Source organism: Schistocerca nitens, chromosome 2 (genome assembly GCF_023898315.1).
Source record: "Schistocerca nitens isolate TAMUIC-IGC-003100 chromosome 2, iqSchNite1.1, whole genome shotgun sequence".
In the NCBI taxonomy this organism is placed as follows: Eukaryota; Metazoa; Arthropoda; class Insecta; order Orthoptera; family Acrididae; genus Schistocerca; species Schistocerca nitens.
In genome coordinates, this window is record NC_064615.1 from 56,931,902 (window position 1) to 56,957,455 (window position 25,554).

General features: G+C 42.0%; 1 protein-coding gene across 5 annotated transcripts in view; it reads left to right on the forward strand.

Annotated features, from left to right (window-relative positions):
* Positions 1-25,554, forward strand: part of LOC126235713 (coiled-coil domain-containing protein 39) — a 408,779-nt gene that overhangs the window by 137,854 nt on the left and 245,371 nt on the right. For all 5 annotated transcript variants that reach the window (XM_049944479.1, XM_049944477.1, XM_049944478.1 and 2 more), the window contains 2 exons: positions 14,922-15,080; positions 15,322-15,543. In XM_049944479.1, the coding sequence (XP_049800436.1) occupies positions 14,922-15,080; positions 15,322-15,543 (381 nt within the window). The remainder of the gene's footprint in view (positions 1-14,921; positions 15,081-15,321; positions 15,544-25,554) is intronic.

Below are 25,554 nucleotides of genomic sequence, written 5' to 3' on the forward strand. Positions count from 1 at the left end.
TGAATAAGAGGAAAATATATATATAATGCTGAGGAATAAGTATGTTATTTTGTGAAGAATGAATAATGGATAGGTGAGAATGTTATGAGTGATTGAGAATATGTTGAGAGGAGAGAAACTAGATTTGAACGCTATATCACATGTAGTCTTGGAATACAGAATGAAAGTAGTGGAAAGAAAATTATTTATTGAAAGATTGGTATGCCTGAGATAATAACTTATGTGGTGTCTTATATATTCTTATAACTAAAGGTGAAAGTATAGATTTATGTGGAAAGAATTATTTACAGCAGCCACTGTTGGAAATATACCAGAAGATTTAAATCTATAACACTTTAACACTAATCTAATGGGAACTTGTAATGAAATTTTTGGAGTTATGTAGGCTTGACACTTCAGATTGGAAGAATTATTTAAGAGAACATATTTAGCAGTCATCTAGTGACATAATTAAAGCTCGTCTACTGAACTGAACTAATGCACCATTAAATAGAAAGGAGAATAAGGAGAAAACAAAACGTCAGTCCTCTGTTGCGGCTCATACTCTCATCCCTCCCTTAGAAAAATTTATACATGTTGATAAAATATTTGACATTATATAATTTGTGATTATCTGACAGTATGGAGAGACATATACACACATTTATTTATGAATAGAATTTTACAGGTACCACAAGGTAAATACAGAATGGATATACAGCATGGAACGCAGCAGCAATTATCTAAGAAGATTTATTTATCTATTAAGTAAAACATTTATTTATATTACTTGATAGTCATGAAAGGAAGGAGACGAATTACACAAACTTTGTACATACTTGTAGGATCCTAAGATATTTAGAGGGGCACCACTCTTAGAAATGGTGATAGAGGGGTACCATTCTTAGAAACAGCAATAGTGGGGACACCACACTTAGAAATGGTATTAGGTATAGGAACTTTTACATTATATTAAGTTAACATGTATTTTATTTATCATATTTTATTTTGTGTAGTCCATTGTAGGGGATGACTTTACTAGTATTTATGAAGTAGTCAGCAACCATCCCATGAACCTATCCTCCTACAGAGGGCTGTCTTGAAGCTTGAAATATGTGTAAATTTTATTCCAGGAGGCAAGATTAATTTTAAGTTGAATATTCTAGCGAGTTGCCACAATTATCTTCAAATGTTGCAAGTGTAACGGAAAAAAAAGCTAACAAATAAAATAAATAAAATGTATATTGCAATCTGAATGTAATGTAATTCACATGTCAGCACAATGGTATTGAATGTAACGTAAAAATTTACTATATTTTTCATTTAATTCTGTATATGTACTGTATGACAACAATGTATCTCATGTAATGATTAATTGGCAGTCGTTGAGGATGGAGCTCCCGTTGGATGTTACCGTCAAGTGCAAATTATGCGCAGTTATTCGGTTTTTGAATGCAAAGGGCACTGCCCCGATTGAAATCCATCTCCAATTGATGAAAGTGTATGGTGAGTCGTGCATGGATGACAAAAATGTTCGTAAGTGGTGTAGGGAGTTTGCAGCTGGTCGGACCGAAGTTCACGACGAACAAAGGAGCGGGAGACCGTCAATTTCTGAGGAGACAGTGTTGAAGGTTGAGCAAAGCATGTTTGAAGATCAGCGGATCACCCTGGATGATCTCTGCATGTTGGTTCCTGAGGTTTCCCGAAGCACCACTCACAGAATTTTAATGGAAACATTGAACTACTGGAAGGTGTGCGCAAGATTGGTGCCACGCATGCTGACTGAGGACCACATGCAGCAACGAGTTGATGCTTCCCATGCATTTCTTCACTGCCTTGCAGCCAAACAGGACAACTTTCTGGGCTCAATTGTACACCTGAGACCAAGCAACAGTCACGCCAGTTCATAACTTTCTGAACACCATGGCAGCGAGCTGGTATGACATGGGCATACAAAAACTGCCGCAGCGTCAACAAAAATGCATCGACAGAAATGGTGATTATGTTGAAAAATAGCTAAATGTTCAAGCTGTAAAATGATGTAAACCATTGTAGAAATAAACAGGTCTAAGTACTTGTAAAAAGTAGGAGACCTTACTTTTGGGATTATCCTTGTACTTTACAAAGGGTAACACAGGAGAACTGCCCCAAACTGATCATTGTACCACTGAAAGCATGAGAAAAATCAGTATTGGCATGACAAATGTTAAGAAACAGCTGAAATCATTAAAACTGAACAAAGCTCCAGGGCTTGAAGGAATCCCTGTCAGATTCTGTACTGTATTTGTGGCTCAGTTTGCCCCTCTTTTTACTGCACTCTGTTGTAGGTCACTTGAACAAAAAACCATACCCAGTTCTTGGAAAACAGCACAGGTTACACCCGTCTACAAGAAGGGTAGTACAAGTGAACCACAAAATTACTGTCTAATATCAAAAACATTGATTTGGTGTAGAAACTTAAAACATATTCTGAGCTCAAACATAATGAGTTATCTCGAACAAAATTACCTTCTCCATGCCAACAAGCATGGATTCTGAAAACATCAATCATGTGAAACCCAACTTGCACTTTTCTCACGTGACTTGCTGAAAGCTTTGGATCAAGGCAGTCAGGTAGATGCTGTATTTTTTTGATTTCCAAAAAGCATTTGACTCAGTACCACACCTATGCTTATTGTCAAAAGTACGATAATATGGAGTATGAAGTGAAAATTGTGAATATATTCAGGACTTTTTGGTAAGGAGGGTGCAGCATGTTATCTTGGATCTAGAGTCATCATCAGATGTAGAAGTAATTCGTGTATGCCCTTGCTGTTCGCATTGTATATTAATGACCTTGCAGACAATGTTAATAGTAACCTCAGGTTTTTTGCAGAGGATTCAATTATCCATAATGATGTACTCACTGAAAGAAGCCGCATAAATATTCAGTCAGATCTTGAAAAGATTTCAAAGTGATGCAAAGATTGTTAACTTGCTTTAAATGTTAAGAAATGTGAAATTGTGCACTTCACAAAACGAAAAAAATATAGTATCCCTTGACTATAATATCATTGAGTCACTGCTGGAATCGGCCAACTCATACAAATGCCTGGGTGTAACAGTTTGTAGGGATGTGAAATACAATGATCACATAGGCTAAGTCATGGGTAAAGCTCGTGGTGGACTTCAGTTTATTGGTAGAATGCTAGGGAAGTGCAATCAGACACTAAGGAGATTGCTTAGAAATCACTCGTGCAACGGATTGTAGAATATTGCTCAAGCATGTTGGACCCGTACCAAATAGGACTAACAGGGAATATTGAGCATATAGAGACAAGGGATGCTTGAATTGTCACAGGTTTGTTTGATCTATGGGAAAGTGTCACAGTGATACTGAAGCAACTGAACTGGCACACTCTTGAAGAAAGATGTAAACTATCCCAAGAAAGCCTATTAACAAAGTTTCAAGAACTAGATTTAAATGATGAATCTAGAAATATAGTGCAACATCATACATGTCACTCACAAAGGGATTATGAGGATAAGATTAAAATGATTATAGCACGCATAGAGGCATTCAGACAGTCATTCTTCCTCTGCTCCATAGTGAATGGAACAGGAAGAAACCCTAATAACTTGTACAGTGGGGCATCACTTCATTGGTGATTTGCAGAGTATGGATGTAGATGTAGAACAACTATGATTGAGAAGTTTTCTTAAGATTTCCTTACTGATATTTGATGTTGCTGCTTGTAACTCTGCCGCAGAGCAAGTAAAAGCTGGTCTGCATTGAGATTAGAACCGAAAGCCAATGCAATCTTAACTTTACAACACAATCCCACTACATCACAGCTATTGAACAGATACGGGATTTGTCGCTACCCGTTGCTGCAGTGTTGGCAAGGACAGATAAACTACAATGTAAAGGAGGAGATTAGTTCCAGACCCTGCATGGAAGGATCTTTGTGGACTGAAAACCATAGACTGATAACCAGATATCACAGCTTAAATGAAAATCACTCACAAGGAAAGGTCCTCAGGGCTGTAATCGTTTTCACCTATATGGTTGTTTGCGTTAGTAACCATGTGTGATTAAAAGTATCCAGACACCCCCAAACACATCGTTATTCATATTAGGAGCATTGTGCTGCCACCTACTGCCAGGTACTCCATATCAGCGACCTCAGTAGTCATTAGACATCATGAGAGAACAGAATGGGGCGCTCCGCGGAACTGACGGACTTTGAACGTGATATGGTGATTGGGTGTCACTTGTGTCATACATCTGTACACAAGATTTCCTCACTCCTAAACATTCCTAGGTCCGCTGTTTCCAATGTGATAGTGAAGTGGAAACGTGAAGGGACACTTACCAGCACAAAAGCCTACAGGCCAACCTCATCTGTTGACTGACAGAGACCGCCAACAGTTGAAGAGGGTCATAATGTGTAATAGGCAGACATCTATCTAGACCATCACACAGGAATTCCAGACTGCATCAGGATCCACTGCAAGTACTTTGACAGTTAGGCGGGAGGTGAGGAAACCTGGATTTCATGCGTGAAATCTTCTCGGGTGATCAGCCGAGTAAAGGCGTCGTCTTCTCGCAACGTTTCGAAGGGTGCTGCTTACTCAACACCTTCGATTGGCATCCTATCTCCCACCACACACATGGGAGTGGATCGACGGAAACACATATGCAAGCAGTGAGATCCACAAGAGAAAAGCCACGGAAAAACAATGTGGCAAGTTCACCAGACTGTCTGGAGCCCGGCAACATGCCGACCACACAACCAATGCCAAGACTGTCATCAATTTGGCAGGCAAAGAACTGGACGAGACCACAATATCAGTGCTGTCGAGAGGACTTAACTTTGCTCCAGTACCCAGGACACTACCTAAGCGAGACATTATCAGCAGCATCGAGCAAGCCGTGCGCGGCCTCCCTACGGAGGCAGCTGAGGAAGTTAGGAGAGAGACGTGCAGGGTCCTGGAGAAGGCAAAAATGCCCAAGAACAACATAACGTCTGCTGAATGGAAGGCTCTTAAGGCCCTACGTGAGGATGAGGACACTGTCGTTCTAGCTGCTGACAAAGGCAATGCCACGGTGATACTGAGGAAAGAAGATTATTGGCAGAAGATAAACTCACTGCTACAAGATACTGCCTACAAGCAACTGGACAAGGACACGACAGCTTCCGTGACTCGCAAGACCATCGCCTTGCTCAATGACTCTGGACTGGAAAAGGACGTCATCAGGAAGCTGTACCCCAGAGCACCGGCACCACCACGGCTATATGGGCTCCCTAAGATCCACAAAGACGGAGTTCCATTGCGACCCATAGTGAGCACCATCAACTCACCGACATATGGTTTAGCCAAGTACCTAGCACAACTGCTCAAACCGATCGTGGGTCACTGTGAGCACCATGTCAAGAACTCGGCGGAGTTTGTGAAGGTACTACAAGGCTTTCGCCTGGATAAAGAAGATCTTCTTGTCAGCTTTGACGTCACCTCACTCTTCACACGAGTACCGCTGGAGGACTCCCTAGCGCTGCTCGAAACACGCTTTAGTGAGGACACAATAAAGCTGTTCCGGCATGTGTTAACAAACACCTACTTCAAGTGTGGAGGCAAATTTTATGAACAAGTGGATGGTGTAGCCATGGGGTCCCCCTTAGCTCCAGGCATCGCTAATCTTTACATGGAGCACTTTGAAGACATAGCCCTGGACACCGCCCCATTGAAACCTAAAGCCTTTTACAGATATGTGGATGACACTTTTGTCGTGTGGCCACATGGCAGAGAGAACCTGCAAGACTTCCTGCGACATCTCAACAGCATACACAGCAACATACAATTCACCATGGAGGTGGAAGAAAACGGAAGCTTGCCCTTCCTTGACATTCTAATCAAGAGGCACCCTGATGGCACCTTGGGTCACGCTGTGTATAGGAAGAAGACACATACGGATTTATACCTTCATGCACAGAGTTGCCACCACCCAGCACAATGCAACTCAGTGCTTAACACACTTGTGCACAGGGCCAAGTCTATCTGTGATGATGACAGCCTACCTGCAGAGTTACAACACCTAAGGAAGACCTTCCGCAGCAACGGTTATAATGAGACGCAAATCTCGCGCGCCCTACACAAGAGCAGGAAGGTAGACACACCAGAAGAAGAAGATGAGACCAGATGCCTGGCATTTCTACCATACGCGGGACCGCCAACAGCCAAGATTGCCCGCATTCTGGAGAAACACAACATCAAGACTATTTTTCATGCCCCAAGTAAAATTAAGGACATACTTGGCTCAGTCAAAGACCACCTAGGACTGCAGACTCCGGGTGTATACAGTATTGAATGTGAATGTGGTACGAAATACATCGGACAAACGCAGCGCTGCATCACGCAGAGGCGCGCGGAACACATTAGAAATGTACGCCTTGGTCAGACGGAAAAATCGGCGGTAGCGGAACATAGCCTTAACGAAGGACACACCTTCCTCTTTGAGGGTACGAAGAAGCTGTGTGACGCTAAAGGATTTTGGGATTCAGTTTTCAAAGAGGCTGTAGAAATTCGGTTGAACAGCAACCTGATCAATCGAGACACTGGTTTCCAACTTAGTACAGCGTGGAATCCCGCAATAACTAAAATTAGAAGAGAACGCTCCGGCACGAAGAAGGTAGCGGCCACAGACGTATTAGGAACCGGCAGGGACTCGACGCCCGGTCCGCGCCCCGGACCCCCCACCACTGGCGCGGCGGCCGATTCCGCAGGTACCTGATTGGTCGGCGCCCGGAATCAGTCACTGGTCCAGCAGCCTTTATAGGACCGCGCAACACAGCATCTCGACACTTCGCTTGAAGATGATGGGTACGAAACCCTTCGAAACGTTGCGAGAAGACGACGCCTTTACTCGGCTGATCACCCGAGAAGATTTCACGAATGGAATACGCCGAGAAAGTCTCAAATCACATCTGGATTTCATGGTCGAGCAGCTGCTCATGAACCACATATCACACTGGTAAATGCCAAACGATGCCTCACTTGGTGTAAGGAGTGTAAACATTAGATGATGTTGTTGTTGTTGTGGTCTTCAGTCCTGAGACTGGTTTGATGCAGCTCTCCATGCTACTCTATTCTGTGCGAGCTTCATCTCCCAGTACCTACTGCAACCTACATCCTTCTGAATCTGCTTAGTGTATTCATCTCTTGGTCTCCCTCTACGATTTTTACCCTCCACGCTGCCCTCCAATACTAAATTGGTGATCCCTTGATGCCTCAGAACATGTCCTACCAACCGATCCCGTCTTCTGGTCAAGTTGTGCCACAAACTTCTCTTCTCCCCAATCCTATTCAGTACTTCCTCATTAGTTATGTGATCTACCCATCTAATCTTCAACATTCTTCTGTAGCACCACATTTCAAAAGCTTCTATTCTCTTCTTGTCCAAACTATTTATCGTCCATGTTTCACTTCCATACATGGCTACACTCCATACAAATACTTTCAGAAATGACTTCCTGACACTTAAATCTATACTCGATGTTAACAAATTTCTCTTCTTCAGAAACGCTTTCCTTGCCATTGCCAGTCTACATTTTATATCCTATCTACTTCGACCATCATCAGTTATTTTGCTCCCCAAATAGCAAAACTCCTTTACTACTTTAAGTGTCTCATTTCCTAATCTGATTCCCTTAGCATCATCCGACTTAATTCGACTACATTCCATTATCCTCGTTTTGCTTTTGTTGATGTTCATCTTATATCCTCCTTTCAAGACACTGTCCATTCCATTCAACTGCTCTTCCAAGTCCTTTGCTGTCTCTGACAGAATTACAATGTCATCGGCGAACCTCAAACTTTTTATTTCTTCTCCATGGATTTTAATACCTACTCTGAATTTTTCTTTTGTTTCCTTTACTGCTTGCTCAATATACAGATTGAATAACATCGGGGAGAGGCTACAACCCTGTCTTACTCCCTTCCCAACCACTGCTTCCCTTTCATGTCCCTCGACTCTTATAACTGCCATCTGGTTTCTGTACAAATTGTAAATAGCCTTTCGCTCCCTGTATTTTACCCCTGCCACCTTTATAATTTGAAAGAGAGTATTCCAGTCAACATTGTCAAAAGCTTTCTCTAAGTCTACAAATGCTAGAAACGTAGGTTTGCCTTTCCTTAATCTTTCTTCTAAGATAAGTCGTAAGGTCAGTATTGCCTCACGTGTTCCAGTGTTTCTATGGAATCCAAACTGATCTTCCCCGAGGTTGGCTTCTATTAGTTTTTCCATTCGTCTGTAAAGAATTCGTGTTAGTATTTTGCAGCTGTGACTTATTAAACTGATGGTTCGGTAATTTTCACATCTGTCAACGCCTGCTTTCTTTGGGATTGGAATTATTATATTCTTCTTGAAGTCTGAGGGTATTTCGCCTGTTTCATACATCTTGCTCACCAGATGGTAGAGTTTTGTCAGGACTGGCTCTCCCAAGGCCGTCAGTAGTTCCAATGGAATGTTGTCTACTCCGGGGGCCTTGTTTCGACTCAGGTCTTTCAGTGCTCTGTCAAACTCTTCACGCAGTATCGTATCTCCCATTTCATCTTCATCTACATCCTCTTCCATTTCCATAATATTGTCCTCAAGTACATCGCCCTTGTATAGACCCTCTATATACTCCTTCCACTTTTCTGCTTTCCCTTCCTTGCTTAGAACTGGGTTTCCATCTGAGCTCTTGATATTCATACAAGTCGTTCTCTTATCTCCAAAGGTCTCTTTAATTTTCCTGTAGGCAGTCTCTATCTTACCCCTAGTGAGATAAGCCTCTACATCCTTACATTTGTCCTCTAGCCATCCCTGCTTAGCCATTTTGCACTTCCTGTCGATCTCATTTTTGAGACGTTTGTATTCCTTTTTGCCTGCTTCATTTACTGCATTTTTATATTTTCTCCTTTCATCAATTAAATTCAATATTTCTTCTGTTACCCAAGGATTTCTACTAGACCTCGTCTTTTTACCTACTTGATCCTCTGCTGCCTTCACTACTTCATCCCTCAAAGCTACCCATTCTTCTTCTACTGTATTTCTTTCCCCCATTCCTGTCAATTGTTCCCTTATGCTCTCCCTGAAACTCTGTACAACTTCTGGTTCTTTCAGTTTATCCAGGTCCCATCTCCTTAAATTCCCACCTTTTTGCAGTTTCTTCAGTTTTAATCTACAGGTCATAACCAATAGATTGTGGTCAGAGTCCACATCTGCCCCTGGAAATGTCTTACAATTTAAAACTTGGTTCCTAAATCTCTGTCTTACCATTATATAATCTATCTGATACCTTTTAGTATCTCCAGGGTTCTTCCATGTATACAACCTTCTTTCATGATTCTTAAACCAAGTGTTAGCTATGATTAAGTTATGCTCTGTGCAAAATTCTACCAGGCGGCTTCCTCTTTCATTTCTTAGCCCCAATCCATATTCACCTACTATGTTTCCTTCTCTCCCTTTTCCTACACTCGAATTCCAGTCACCCATGACTATTAAATTTTCGTCTCCCTTCACTATCTGAATAATTTCTTTTATTTCATCATACATTTCTTCAATTTCTTCGTCATCTGCAGAGCTAGTTGGCATATAAACTTGTACTACTGTAGTAGGTATGGGCTTCGTATCTATCTTGGCCACAATAATGCGTTCACTATGCTGTTTGTAGTAGCTTACCTGCATTCCTATTTTCCTATTCATTATTAAACCTACTCCTGCATTACCCCTATTTGATTTTGTGTTTATAACCCTGTAGTCACCTGACCAGAAGTCTTGTTCCTCCTGCCACCGAACTTCACTAATTCCCACTATATCTAACTTTAACCTATCCATTTCCCTTTTTAAATTTTCTAACCTACCTGCCCGATTAAGGGATCTGACATTCCACACTCCGACCCGTAGAACGCCAGTTTTCATTCTCCTGATAACGACATCCTCTTGAGTAGTCCCCGCCCGGAGATCCGAATGGGGGACTATTTTACCTCCGGAATATTTTACCCAAGAGGACGCCATCATCATTTAATCATACAGTAAAGCTGCATGTCCTCGGGAAAAATTACGGCTGTAGTTTCCCCTTGCTTTCAGCCGTTCGCAGTACCAGCACAGCAAGGCCGTTTTGGTTATTGTTACAAGGCCAGGTCAGTCAATCATCCAGACTGTTGCCCTTGCAACTACTGAAAAGGCTGCTGCCCCTCTTCAGGAACCACACGTTTGTCTGGCCTCTCAACAGATACCCCTCCGTTGTGGTTGCACCTACGGTACGGCTATCTGTATCGCTGAGGCACGCAAGCCTCCCCACCAACAGCAAGGTCCATGGTTCATGGAGGGGGGGGGGGGGGGGGGTGATTGAACAGTAGAACTTGTAGAACTTGTAGAACAGTAGAAAAACGTTGTGTGGAGTGAAGAATCACGATACACAATGTGGCAATCCGATGGCAGGGTTTGGGTATGGAAAATGCCTGGTGAACGTCATCTGCCAGCATGTGTAGTGCCGGCAGTAAAATTCAGAAGCAGTGAGCTCACATTTTTCATGGAGGGGGCTTGCAACACTTGTTGTTTTGCGTGGCACTATCACAGCACAGGTGTACATTAATGTTTTAAGCACCTTCTGTATTCCCACTGTTGAAGAGCAATTTGAGGATGATGATTGCATCTTCCAACACCATCGAGCACCTGTTCATAATGCATGGCCTGTGGCAGAGTGGTTACATGACAATAACCTCCCTGTAATGGACTGACCTTCACAGAGTCCTGACCTGAATCCTGTAGAACACCTTTGGGATGTTTCGGAATGCCAACTTCGTGCAAGGCCTCACCGACCGACATAGATACCTCTCCTCAGTGCAGCTCTCTGTGAAGAATGGGCTGCCCTTCCCCAAGAAACCTTCCAGCACCTGGTTGACCATATGCCTGCAAGAGTGGAAGCTGTCATCAAGGCTAAGGGTGGGCCAACACCATATTGAATTCCAGCATTACCGATGGAGGGGGCCACGAACTTGTAAGTCATTTTCAGCCAGGTGTCCGAATACTTTTGATCACCTGGTTTATATATCACACCCTGTTTATAGAAATCCACTAGTCTTAAAAAAACAATAATTTTTCAGAGTGGCACTATAGCCTATGTTATACTGATATACTGAAGGTTTTGAGTCAAGCTGATATATATATATATATGACTATGTTCAGTGGTGCATTTACTTTTTTTTTTTGGGGGGGGGGGGATGCTATGCTTTTCATTTTACAAAAGCTCAAATTGAAAATTAATTATAGTCTAGACCCATGTTGATTTACTTTGACGTGTATCATATCTGCTTTTGTCTGATACTTTAATGCACATAAATAGAACAAATGATTAAACCATTTACTAGAAATTTAAAATACTAAAGGAAGATGATGGGCTCTTTGTTTGGTATATCACTTAACACAGTTTGGACACCAATCTGTTCTTCTCACTGAATTGTCATCAAGTCAAGCCCATTCAAAGGTGTCTTGGTAGTTGTATTGCTTAGGTATGTCTTGATTCTCTTAAGGGTGGAGAAACTCTGCTCATTTATAGCCATTGTAACTGGTAGAGTTGCCAAGAGCTGTATAAACTGAAACACATTAGGATAGATCTGATGGTCGCAGACAGACATAGCTTCCATTGCATTTTGAGGCTGGGTTCTCTCCCCTTTTTTTTTCCTTACGTTTTGCATGCTTTTTACAACATTTTGTTTCCATTTTTCTTGTGTCTTCTTCTAGCATCGGCAACGAAGCATACGAGTGTGGGATTTGTGTCTGTGTTGAGACGCCATGATTGGCCTCATTTGAACTCTTCCATCGGGAGGGTGAACTTGGAGTTGGAGTGGCTGCTTAGGACGGATATAGGGTCCCATATTGGTTTGATTCCTGTGGATGCTATTGATAAGTGGGACTTCTTTTCATTCACTGTTAAGGGGTATATGTATTTCATCAACTTTGTTTGTTAATGACTGTACGTTTTGGTGTACAATCTTTAGTATGTATTTGTATTTTAGTTCTGCAACACATTTTTTGTGAAACAGTTTACTTCCCTCAGAAATGTCATTCACTCTTTTTATAAGACATCACATCCTTCTTTATAACCCATTTGTACAAAGTACTTTGAACTGCTTCTATATTATGCCTCTTGTGACTCAACTTTGCTAAAAGACAGATTTCTTCAACCAAAACCTGTTCCCCACCATAATTTAAATGGGGGCCATGGCTGGTATGCATGGATGTGTCTAATGTGCTTACGTTTATTAAGTTCACATACAGAAATTGTCTGCATACTTCATTTATCTCCTTGTTTACTCTTTCCTGTTAATTTATTTACACGTGACCAAGGAGGTAGGTCATATCTGTGTGGATGATTTACAACGGCTACATTTGTATTGCCTGATTCGAGTAGCACACTTTCAAGAAATGTGATAATGTGATGAGTTCATTGTCTTTATCTCAGGCTACATATATTCGATGGCATAAGTTAGTTGTGGCGGCACCTACCAACATTTTTCAGAACTTCCACTTGCTTTGCACTCGATTCTAAGCCGCAGGCGGCTCTTTGATTACAAAAACCGGAAAAAAAGTGCGGCTTAGATTCGAGTAAATACGGTACAAAGCAGTTTTTTGAGGGAAGGTTTTTGCATTATTTTACAAATGTTTTGTCACTTCTTCAACACCTGGTCCTTGCTTGACAAAGAACTGGACACTTAAGTTAGTTTGCACATATGACATATTTTCTGATATCTGACATCCATGATTATCAGCAAAAATTGAAACTTTTCAATATTTTTTGCGCACTTTGGACAGGTCAACTGATTTTTTAGTCATATTTCATTGTTTATTAAGTGAAATGCGCAAAAAAATTAGAGTGCATGACTTCTGCTGTTTGCAATTATTTTCTGGACTCATATGTTTCTGAGTGACATTGTTCGTAGAATCACTTTTGTAATTATAGCTGTGTGTTACTCTTATGTTCATATTTCTAAGTTTTGTGTTGGTTTTCACTGTGGTTCTTGCTTTGTTTAAGTCACTGGTAACTGATATTTCTTTGATGTTCAGTCGATTATCTGTTTGTTGAGTTTTACAATCAAGATTTTGCAGCTACTTCTCCAATAATGCTACAGTCCTTTTAAGTTCATTAATTTCATGTTTTTTGTAGTTAAAATGAGATGAAAATTGTGACAGTGTTTACATATGGATGTCGCTGAACTTGCACTTGCTACAGTTTTTTTCCCTCAATTGGTTTCATTTGCATTTTTTACTTTAACTTCACAGTTTTCCAAGTCAAACCATTACACTTTTTTGCACTGAATACATAAAGATTCAGTCTTTGTTATATTTTTCATGGAACTTGATTTTTGTGTACCTTTTTTCACCACCTCCTTGTCTTTTTGGTGTGTGTGTCTGCGATTCAACATCTCTGGTGTATGGTGAGTAGCAGTCTATCCTTTTCATAGTATTGTTGCAAATAGACCAGTAAATAATGGCAATTGTAAAATGTCTAAAGTATGTACTCAGTGCAGCCTAAAATTGAATGACCTTGCAAAACTAGTACTTGGAAGAACAGACACCAGACAGATTCATTGGAGAAATCGTAAGAGAATGTAATTCACCTACGAAAAAGGTAACTTCATCTGTCTAGAGAGTATTGGTTTCCAGTCTGGTATGATTACCATGTAGGGTTAATAGGCAAGACAGAGAATGTCTAAAGCGGAGCTGTATGTCTCATGGGCGCTTATGAAACACCAGCAGCAGATGCTGTAAGAGAGACATTTTCTTCGAAAGGTTTATAATTATAGTTGAAATACTGAATATGTACTTTGCAAGATGAGTTATGCAACATATAGCTTCACCCAACGAACATCTCATGACATGACCTTTATGATAAAATTGTAGAAGTTTGAACTCGTACAGAGTCTTACTGATGGACATTCTTCATGCACACTGTTCATGAATGTAACAACGAAAGGAGGAACTGGTAATGATACTAGAATTACATGCTGCCACACATTGTAAGGTACCTTACAGAATACAGATATAGACAATTTTCCTTTGGTTTGGGACCACAGTTGTAATATACTTTTACATGAAATAATTTCCACAATTTGACTAAGTTTTTATTATTTATCTATTTCTATTCCAATTTCGGCTGAGCCATTTTCAAGGGCAAAGGTGAAATAAAAGTTAGTAAATATCAGACTTGTCTAAATGACATATCGTTTTTTAAACATTACAAAACTTTTGTGGACATATATAGCTGTCATCTCATTATAAGATCTGAGTGTGAATTAAAAACAGGGATTACATTTAACATTATGCACGGCAGACTCACTTTAACGTACTGTGCTATGGTAAGAATGAACAATGTCCAAACATGAAATAACATTGACATATGTACAAATAAACAACAAACACCATCCAAAAAGCCCTTAAAGGCCCAATGGTACTGAGTGGCCACCGTGTCATCCTCAGCCCGTAGGCTTCACCGGATGCAGATACAGCGTCGTGTACACATATGTTTTGTAATATTTCTATGATGATAACATGTCAGTTAGATATGTCTGATATTTAATGATTTTTTTCCCTCACCTTCACACTTAAAATGGCTCTGCAGTCGAAATCAAGACGCTGAAATAAATAAATAATAAGAACATACAGCCAATTGGTGGCAATAATTACATTTAAAAATAGATGTAGGTCTTAGTGTGTCTCAGTTACTGTTTTCAGTTACTTTTAGGTTAATAAGTCTGAATTGTTCATTAAATATGGTAGTGCTCAAATATAAATATTAAAATTAATGGTAAATATGGTTTACAGTAGATATTCAGTGAAAAGCCAAACTTAACTTGATTTAATCTTATTGCTGCAATGATTTTTGTATGTTGTGAACTTTGATTTCTTTTTTTTCTAGAATGACATTGTTCGCAACACAGATAAACTTGAAAAACTCAAATCAAATATTAAGTGGGATAAAGAATCTCTCACAGCTTGGGAAGAACATGTGGCAAGAAAAGAGGAAGACAATATCATGCTCAGCAGATATACTATTGAAGATGAAAGTAAAGCAAAGGTATGTTCACGACTTCTTAGCCAACACTGGTTTGCAGAATGAATTTCACCCTGCAGCAAAGTGTGCAATGATTTGAAACTTACTGTCAGATCAAAACTGTGTGCCAGACCAGGACTTGAATTTGTGGTTCCAAGTCCCAGTCTGGCACAGTGTAATCTGCCAAGAAGTTTACACACTGATTTGGATTATTAAACTGTGAAAGGCAACACAAACAGTTGTTCACTAATGTACTAAATTTCAGGAAATGGAGTTAAAGCGACAAAATCTACGAATGGAAGTAGAAGAAAAGAAAAAGATGGTAATTGCAGCAGTAAATGATGTTGGATCATTGGAAAAGAGTGTGGAAAGAACAGCTGAATTGTTTCGAAAGTTGCATCAGGAAAGACAAGAACTTATTGACCAGTGGGAAGCATCTGTCCGCATTCTTCACCAGCGTGATCATGACATCAGCCGAGTAATGGAGGTACGCTGTTTACTAAACCATTCTGATGAATGGTGTAAATAAATGTAGTAATACTTTTGAGCTGCTTCTACTGCTTTAAATGTCTTGGAAGACAGCCTTGAAAAGATTATTACTCAATTGGCTGAGTATTTTAAGTTACAGTGGGTATTTAGTCCTCATCAGCCAATGATCACATTTACTGGTGCTCATTCTTCTTTATTTTCTTGCTTTGTTTTCCCTCACTGCACCCCCTCCCCACCCAACCCCTGCCCACCACATTACACCAAGCCAACGAACACACTGATTTCTAATTGGTAACTGGTATACATAAGATAATGTGACTGCTCACAAAGTAGGAGAGGCACTGAGCTGTGGACAGACACAAGGGAGTTTTATAGCACCCAAGTGGAATTTGTTCTAACAGTTAAAGATGACAGAAATACATGTTAACAAGCACAGTGTAATAGCCTAGTAGGACACACCCACGAGGATGACAATAAGGTTAGGACTTTAACAAGTATAGCCTCTACCACTTAACTTAATGATTTTTTTTTTTCAAATAATATTCCAAGAAATAATATTTTTTATTAATGAAAAACATCTTATAATGAATGCCATTGCACATAGACAAATAAAGATTGCTTTTAAAGCTCAAAATAATGAGTTACAATATTTTGAAAATCACCAATAATAAAAATCTTGAGTATACTTGTGCGCTGGACTTCGATTCCTGAAAGTTGAAGTCATTCTTTAGTTTCTGTGTAGCTTTGGAGTCTAACCATGTATTTCACAATGGTTACCTGTTAACATAAATCTTGAAAGTGCTGGATGGAGCACAATGAATGTATTTATCTCATAACATTGGCGACCACTTGTTGCTCAGCGACAAACCGTCGTTACTTTCAGTCTCTAATGAAATAACATCAAATTCTTCTTCATTTTCTGAGCTGCTATATTCAATGTCAAACTCATGATTACTATATTAATCCTTTTGTGCAAGCAGTGCCTAATTAAAAATATAGGAGAGAGTCCAAAAGCAAGTGTTTTGTTGTTGAGTATCCAAACTGCACTCAGTAAAGGTGATAGCTAGTGGCAACTGTCTCAACAAAAACATGAGTCAGGCTGCAAATGTAGTACCAGAAGCACCCTAGCAGCCGAACACATAACTATCAGTGTTGAAATGGATATAAGTGGAGTTTTATTTTACAAAGGTCTCTTCTTAAGTTGGTCAAGTATACTAAGGATTTTAAATTTCTGTCAAAATAGTAAAAATGAGATAGCTCAGGGTTTTATGTTAGGGGGTTTCATTCATCTTAACCTATGGAATTTCCCCTTTCCAGTGTTATATAATGTAAATATAATACTGCCATATTTCTGATTTATTCATTCATTTAAACAAAATGCTGTGTGGGCATGGTCAGGTTCCAAGAATCATCAGTTATTTAGGTTGATGGGGGTTCAAAAGCTTTCAAAGCAGTTGAGGAAGAGAAGCCATATGGAGAAAAGAAAATATAGTTATCACTAAACTGGAGTACATAGGTCATGTACAAAAGCAAATGGGTACGAGAGTGCGACGACCGAAAACTGCATACAAGGGAAAAATATTGGAAGACAACAGAGAATTAGGTGGTAAGAATGGACTCACAGAATCTATCATAAATAAAATCCAAAATTATTATGCCATGGCCATCAGGCAGGATGTCAGTAATGTAGAAGATATGAGAAAAGCTCTATGGGCAGTTTTTTTCCACATGTCTTCAACAGGTGATAGACCCATTCCTGGCTTATGCCATCCAGGAAGTGAATTAATGGTGCAAAGACAACAGAGCACAGCAAAATAGCTAGAAATTTATTCAGAAACCAGCTATACCTTTCAGTGGAGGTCTTGAAAGAAACTTTGAGAGATTTGTCAGATGTGAGACTATTGAAAAAATGTCTTCATGGCCTCACCCAGATTCCTAATGATCCTGTCAACAGCTTACTTTGGAACAGAATTCCCAAGACATTGCTTGTGTCGATTAGTACACTGAATTTTGGTGTCTTCGATGCAGTGGCGACATTCAATGAAGGAAACGTTGCAAAGTGTGAAGTTCTGAAAAGCCTGCTATAAACTGTTCATCATTTTGCAGTGAAGCAAGTATTAAATTCAGATAAAGAAAGAGTCAGGGCACCAGAGAGAGCTATTGGAGACCTTGAAACAAGGGCAGGGCATTACAGACAGGCAGGAAAAAGGAAATTGTGAGATGAGAGGGAAGGGGGCGCAGACAGTTCATCTTACGGAGCTTGCATGCATTGCCTACTTTAATGACTGTTTCCCATAAGCTGTATTTTTTAAGAATAAAGTATACTTGTTTTCAGCTTCTATGTGTCAGAATTTGTTCAAAATTAGTGGATACACTAATCTGAATATTGTGCATATTTTAGCGCAGAAGTTTTCCTTTTTTATAAATCTCAAAGAAGTTGGCGCCTTACATACATAGAGAAGAGCAGACAGTTTTTATTCCAGTTTCCATTTTTTACAAGAATAATTATTATCTTAAAACTAATAAATATTTTTAGATATCCTTCTGTTAAAGTGGTTAGAAATGTGTAACATACAAGCCATACTTTTTACAAATTTTTATTCCCTATACTTTCAGAGAAAATGTACCTTTTATACAAATAAATGTTACATTATTTACGATAGGGATTACCAACCTGCCCCAGACCCCCTGAAGGGAAACACTGGCAGGAAACACAGCAGCAATGTTAGAATTGTCATGAAGCCAGTGAATTGTCGGTAATTTAACACTAGTCAGCTTACCTATTAATGCCCATGACATGTGGTGGAGACATACAGCAAGACCTATTCGACACGTGTGTATCACTTTTGGGCAGTGACAGGGCAAGGAACATCTGTATGTGTGAACTGACAACCATAGTGCTGCGCGTCAACCGACAAACGGCAACAGGCAATCCACGGCCAATCGTTGCGCGTGGCACCAAGTTTCCATAGTTTAAAAATGGTGCATTTTCGACCTACACAACATTAGTAATTTTGGTTCCTACAGGTATCAGGTATCTAGGGTTAAATTTTGTGACACAATTTTTCTCCACCCTCATATATCTGTGTGTATGTGACATAAAGCGGAGTGATTGTGTTTATGTCTGGGATCTTCTCCCAAACCCCTGTACCTATTTCAACCAAATTTGGCACAGAAACAGCAGGCCTCGCAAGTATCAGTACTGTAGTGTTTGTAGCCTTCCAGCGCCAATAGGAGTGGAGATATGTGCAGAAACGTAATTTTTCCGGGTCCCGAAATATAGATTGCCCTGCATGACAGACATGTTATGTGGGAATAGTATTGGTCTGCCAAATCAACCTGCTTTGCAGGACAGCCTGCATGTGAGGGGCAAGAAATGGCTTTTTGGGCTCCAACATACAGGCTGCCTTGCATAACATATATGTTGTGTTGGAGCAGTACTGGCCTGCTTTATCAACACTGTGTGTAACCTGCCCTGCTTTATAAACACTGTGTGTAACCTGCCCTGCATGATTGTCATGTTGCAGGAGTAGTATCAACCTGTTTTATAAAACTATGTTGCAGGGACTACACATACTGATGACCAAGGCTGTGGCCAGGTTGAGATGGGTACAAGGGGTGGTATACAGAGTGAAGGAGAGGAGGAGATGTACAGAGATAGGGGACAAGGGGGAGATTCATGAGGCAGAGGAAGGTTTAAAGGGATAGTGAGCAGGTGGAAAATAAAATGGGGGAAGTGAAGATGGAAGGTGGAGCAGGATATGGTCAGAGGGAGGTGGAAGGAAGACATAATCAGAGAGAGGAGGTGGAGGAAATGGGCAAAGAGAGGGATGAGAGTTGGAGAGAGAGAGAGAGAGAGAGAGAGAGAGAGAGAGAGAGAGAGAGAGAGAGAGAGAGAGAGGCTGGGGTAGACAGAGGTAGGAGGATTAGGTGGGCAAACAGAGAGGGGAAGAGGTGGACACAGAGAGGGGGAGAAGAAAGTATGTTCAATATATGTGTCAAACACTGAAGTGTGCGAAGCTGTGGGGAAAAGACTAGAGTGTAAGTAAAGCAAATTGTAAGTACATGTGCCTGGGATCTCATCCCAAACCCTTGAATCAATTTCAATTAAATTTGCCACACAGACAGGAAACTGTGCGAGTATCAGTGCTCTGGGGTCTGGGATTTGTAACCTCCTAACTCCCTAACTCCAATGCGAGCAGAGATATAGGCAAACATGCATTTTTTTTTCCAGGCCCTGCCATATAGGCTACCACATGGCTCGTGTGTTGTGTTGGAATTCTACAGACCTGCCTTAGTGACCTGCTCTGGGGGGCAGCTTACACATCAGAGCCAATAAAACAGTTTCAGTACGGTGGCATGTAGATTGTTCAGCTCAACAGTGTTACTGTGGCAGTAGTATTGCCCTACTTCACTGAACAGTTTTGGATGTGCTATACATGTGGATGGGCATGACGGGGGGGATTTGAGATGGATAAGGAGGGATGAACAAACAGGGGAACAGTATGGGGTTGATAGAGAGAGAAATAGGTGAGAGAGGATGGACAGAGAGAGGTGGGAGTAGGAGATGAACAGAATGAGGGGGCAGGAGGAAATGATTGGGAGAGGGGCAGGAGGAGATGGGCACAGATGGGGGAGGAAGAGACAGAGAAAGGAGTCAGAAGAGATTGACAGTGAGAGGGGGAGATGATAGGCTGAGAGGGCGGCATGGAAGAGATGGATAGAGAGGGTGCGAGGGAGATATGGACAGTCAGGGAGCAGAAGAAGAGAAGGTTCACATAGGGGAGCTAGAAGGAGATGGACAGGGTTGAGAAGGGCACTGATAGAGAGTTGGAAAATGGATAAGATGATCAGAGAGGGGGGTAGGAGGAAATGAACAGTGTGGTGGGAGGAGGAGGGGACCAAGAGTGGGGGAAGAAGGAGTAATGTGCAATATGTGTGCAGAGCATGATGCAGATGAAGCTGTGGGGAAAATGGTAATAGATTTACTACATACTAAAGCTGAGCATCCATGTCCCTGGACCACCCTAGCTGTAATATTTATGAAGTTTCAGACATGCGAAGGTTTTACCAGTCCCATTATGGGCAGTCAGGTAGGCTGCTAGCCAAATGCAGGACAGAAGGGGATGAATAAGGAGAGAGGGGGCAGGAGGTGATGGACAAAGAGGGAGCAGGAGGGATGACAGAAAAAAGGGAGAAGGAAGGGAAGGATACAGATGGGGAGGATGAGATGGACTGGAAGAGGAGACAGACAAAGTGTAGAGGAAGAGGAGGTGGACTTAGAGGGGTGGGGGGGGGGGCAGTGGAGATAGAGAGAGGGTTGAGGAAGAGATGTACAGAGAGAGGTGGAATGGAGAGATGGTCAGAGAGAGGAAGGAGGAGGGGGAGATGCAGGAGGCAGGTGGGAGGTGTAATGGGTGGAAAAGGAAGATGGGGAGGAGGAGATGAACAGAGAGAGGCGAAGTAGTACATGGGTAGAGGTAGGGTGAGGAATTTATGTTCGGAGAGAGGGGGTAGAGAAGATGTACGAAGAGAGATGGGAGGGGGAGATGAACAGACTAAGAGACTGGGGAGGAAGAGACAGATAGAGATGGAAATATCATTTGGACAGAGACAGAGAGGAGGAGGTATGTGTTCTGCATGACAGGTATGTTGTGTGTGTGTAGTATCGGAATGTGTTCCAGGGAGTATACATCTAAATAGGCACCGCTGATCAGCGGGGTGGAGAAGGAGATGAATAGTGAGAGTGTGGAGGCTCAGGTGGAATGAAAAAGGGGAGGAGCAGATGGACAGAGAGCTGGGAGAATAAACTGCACAGATAGAGGTGGGAGGATGAGATGGGTAGAAAGAAAAGGACAAAGAAATGGATAGTGAGAGGAGCAGAATGGAGTGGCCTGAGGTAGGAGGTAAAGAAAACAGACAGACAGAGACCGAGGAGCAAGAAGTGGACAGAAGAGAGCATAGGAAAAAATGGGGGAGGTGGAAAGAGGGAGGGGAAGTGGAAGGTGGAATGAGCGAGAGGGAGGAGGAGATGGACTGAGAAAGGGAAAGCTGGAGGTGGTCAGATAGAGTGAGTTGGAAGTGATGGACAGGGAGAGGGAAGGAGGAAATGAACAGAGGGAGGAGAAGAGGGGATGGACAGAAGGAGGGGGAGATGATCAGATAGATGGGGAGGAAAATGGATTGATATAGAAGGGGAAGATGGATGGAGAAAGAATGGATGAGGACATATGCAGAGGGTGAGGTGGAATTGGAAAGATATTAATTGGAGGAGATGGACAGAGTGAGGGGGTAGGAAGGGATGGACAGAAAGAGGGGTGGAAGAAGAGATGGATAAAGGTAGAGAAAGGGGGGAAGAGGAGATAAACAAAGAGAAAGGAGAGCCAGTGGAGGCAGGTGAAAGATGGAGAGTGATGGTGCGCATGTCGAAAAGGAATGGTGTGTGAGGAGGCAGGTGAAGTGTTTGTGAGATAGAAGAAGGAAGGGTATCAGGAGGCAGTTGGCAGTGTTAGAGGGTGTTGGGAGGAAGGTGGCAAGGAGTGTGGGAAGGCAGATGGAAGTGGGACAGGGTGTGAGGAGGCAGTTGGAAGATGACAGGTTTGGAGGAGGTAAGGCAGAGAGGGACAGGGTGTGTTGAAGCAGGTTGAAGATGGGGAGAGAAATAGAAGGGGGAGGTAGAATAAGGAATACATTCAAATTATTCCTGATCATGTTGATCAAATAGTAGGTGTCCAGACATTTATGTGTGCAATGTATGCAACGTATGCATAGGTGGTTGAAGTGAAGGGATAAGGAAGAATGGACAAAGAGAGGAGGCTAAGGAGAGGGGCCCAGAGAAAGGGAGGAGGAGACAGACAGAGAGAAGGGAATTAGGGAGTAGTGTAGGTGGCAAGTGGAAGATAGGGAGTGTTTGTGGAGACAGGTGGATGAGGAGTGGAGAGATAAATAGAAGGGGAGAAGGTAAATTAGGGGAGAGATCAGACATTTATGTATGAAATACGTGTGAGATACACATTCACAAATGAAGCTGTGGTATGCATACAACTTATTCTCTGGAAAGAAGTACTGCAGGAATATGAATCATCTCCCAATGGTGGAGGAGTGAAAAGGGGGTGACATAAGAGATGAACAGAGAGCGAAGGAAGTAGGAGAAGTTATAGCTGTGAGTGGCCAATGAGCAGTGCACGGCAGAGAATGGAGATGCGAAGCTGCCAGAAGGGGGAGCCACTGGAGGTATCACTAATAATGAACAGACAGGACAGACGAACAAGTAGGGGACGACAGACACTATGACTGACCAGGACACAACACGAGGCAAGCAAGCAAGAACTGAAGTGATAAACATGGCGAGACAACAATAATGCAGGAACACTCCAAACAACGACTGTATGTATCTCAACATACGGAAGTGGAATGCAGTACGGCTGAGATGCACAAGCGAACTACAGCGAGTACCAGACTGCTGGGGTAGCACTGTCCGACTGCCTAAATACATGACAGCGGAAACACGATTGACCACGGACTTCACATGGTACAGAGGATGGCGCACTCGCATGGCGAGGCTTGCGGCACAGGCGCCACCAGAGCACAGAGACCCCTAGTGGGTATCCAGTTCCATACCCTCTGGCGCACATTCAACTCTTCCACACACACCTTCCGACACCAGAGGAGATGAACAGAGAGAGAGAGAGAGAGAGAGAGAGAGAGAGAGAGAGAGAGAGAGAGAGAGAGAGAGAGATACGTATTTGGGGGGGGGGGGGGGGGCGGTGATTGATGGACAGAGAGAGTAGTGAGCAGGAGATGGTTGGGGGGCGGGGGGGGGGGATGTGCACAAAATTTGGTTCGTACATGTATCCAGTTGAATCTATGGGTAAAAAACTATTAGTTTAATAATGAATTGGCTATTTGCAGTATCAGTCATAGTTATTAACATGTTTGGAAATTAAATAATCTATTATTCTTTGTTGAGTTTGCAGTGAATAAAGTGGTAACTCAGTAATTTCATTTGGTACAGTTTAGGTCAAACATCGGTACAAATGAAACTTGGTTGATAGGTATCTTTTTTCACAGCTGCTAGGGCAGCCATGTCTGTATCCAGTCTGGAGTAGCACATTCCATGTAACATGGAGTGCTATAAAGCTTTCATAATATACTCAACTGAATTCATTGATGTGTCTTGCTTTCCTCATTTGTGTACTGTTTATGAACTCACTCACAGTCACTATGAAAATTTACATTGTGTTAACAGTTGGTTTTATTTTGCTTAGAACTCAATTCCTATAATCGTATATCAGGCTACATAGTTCTGCAGAGACCACCGAGAGACATACAGGAAGAGTGTCACTGAGGTTTTGGATGGTACTGAGAGGGATGAGGAGCCATGCCGACTCCATTGCCATGGCAAGCTGCATTAGGATTCTCAATTGAGGAGCGATGGCGTGAACAGCCCGATCAAAGCAGTCCCACACTTTCTCAATTGGACTTGGATCCGAGGAGTTTGGTGGTCAAGGGAGTATGGTAGACTCATCCTGGTGCTCTTTGAACCACACTCTTATGCTGCAAGCTTTGTGACATGTTGCACCGTCCTGCTGGTAGATGTTGTCATGCTGAGGAAAATCACCTGGCATGCAGGGGTTGAGGGAAATTGCCTGGCATGTGGGGATGATCAAGTCCACAAGGATAGATGCATAGTTGTGTTGATCTATTGTGCCTTCCAGAGTGACAAGATTACCCAGGGAATGCTACGAGAGCATTCCTGAGGCCATAATGCTCCCTTCTCCAGCATGGACATATCTGGTGATTGTTGCTTTTATATATTTCACACCACACATGACAACACCCTTTTGCCTAGTGTAGCATAAAATGTGATTCATCTGAAAAAGCATACTGTTGCGACTCCGTGGACATCCAGTTGTGTGCAAATTCCAGCCCTTGTTACCAATGAACAGCAGGCAGCTTGGGTGCTTGAACCAAATGCGTGCTGTGGAGGCCCATATGCAGCAACATTTGCTGAACAGTCATTCAGGAGAGACTGGTAGTAGCCCCTCAATTCATCTGGGTGGTGGTCAGTTGCTCAACAGTTGCACATCTATGTGGCCTTACACATCTCTGTAGCTGTCATTCTCCCCTATCATCTGTCGCCCATGATGCACCACACTTGCCTCAGCACCACTTTGCCAGGAACAGCGTACTTTAACCTCGGTGGCGTGCAAGCAGTTTACAAACTTAGCTGCTTAGGAAATGCTTCTACCCCTGACCCAAAAGCCAATGATCATGCTCACCTGGACATCAAATAAATCACTCTGTTTCTGCATTACGAGAATGACTGCATCATTTTCTGCTCCTCCCCCCCTCCCCCCTCACCCCCCCTCCCCCCTCCCCTCCCCCCCAACACACTTTATATACCCTCCACTGCTAGTGCTGCCGCCTGTCACCTGGGATGGTTATTGCATATTGATGTTAAATTTAGACAGTGTTCACATTATTGTGACTGGACTATGCCCAAAATATACCAAAATGATCGTATGTAGATTGTTTACATAGGAGAGTATGAGGCATCTCTGGAAAGTAATTACCATTTTGGAAAAAAATCATTAAACATTTTTTTCAAACTGACGCTTCTTTTTTTACATAAAAGAGCATTTCTTAAACTATTTTTTACATAGTTGCCACCATTGTCCAGACGTTTGTCTTTTCAATCCCTTCTTCATAGAAAGATGCTGTCAGTGAAGACAGCCACTGCTGAACATCATTTTTTGCATTGTTATCACTGTCAAAGTGACTTCCTCCAAAATCCTGCTTCAGTTTCAAAAACAAGTAGTAGTCAGAAAGTGGGCTGTATGGCAGGTGATCCAGACTGCTCCCAACCAGATTGTTGCATAAGATTTTGGTATAACCAGCAGAATGGGGACTGCACTGCCATGAAGCAACACAATGCCTTGGCCAAAAGTTCCATGCCCTTTGTTTTGAACTGCATGCTAAAGTTTCAGTTCCTACAAGTTGATGATTA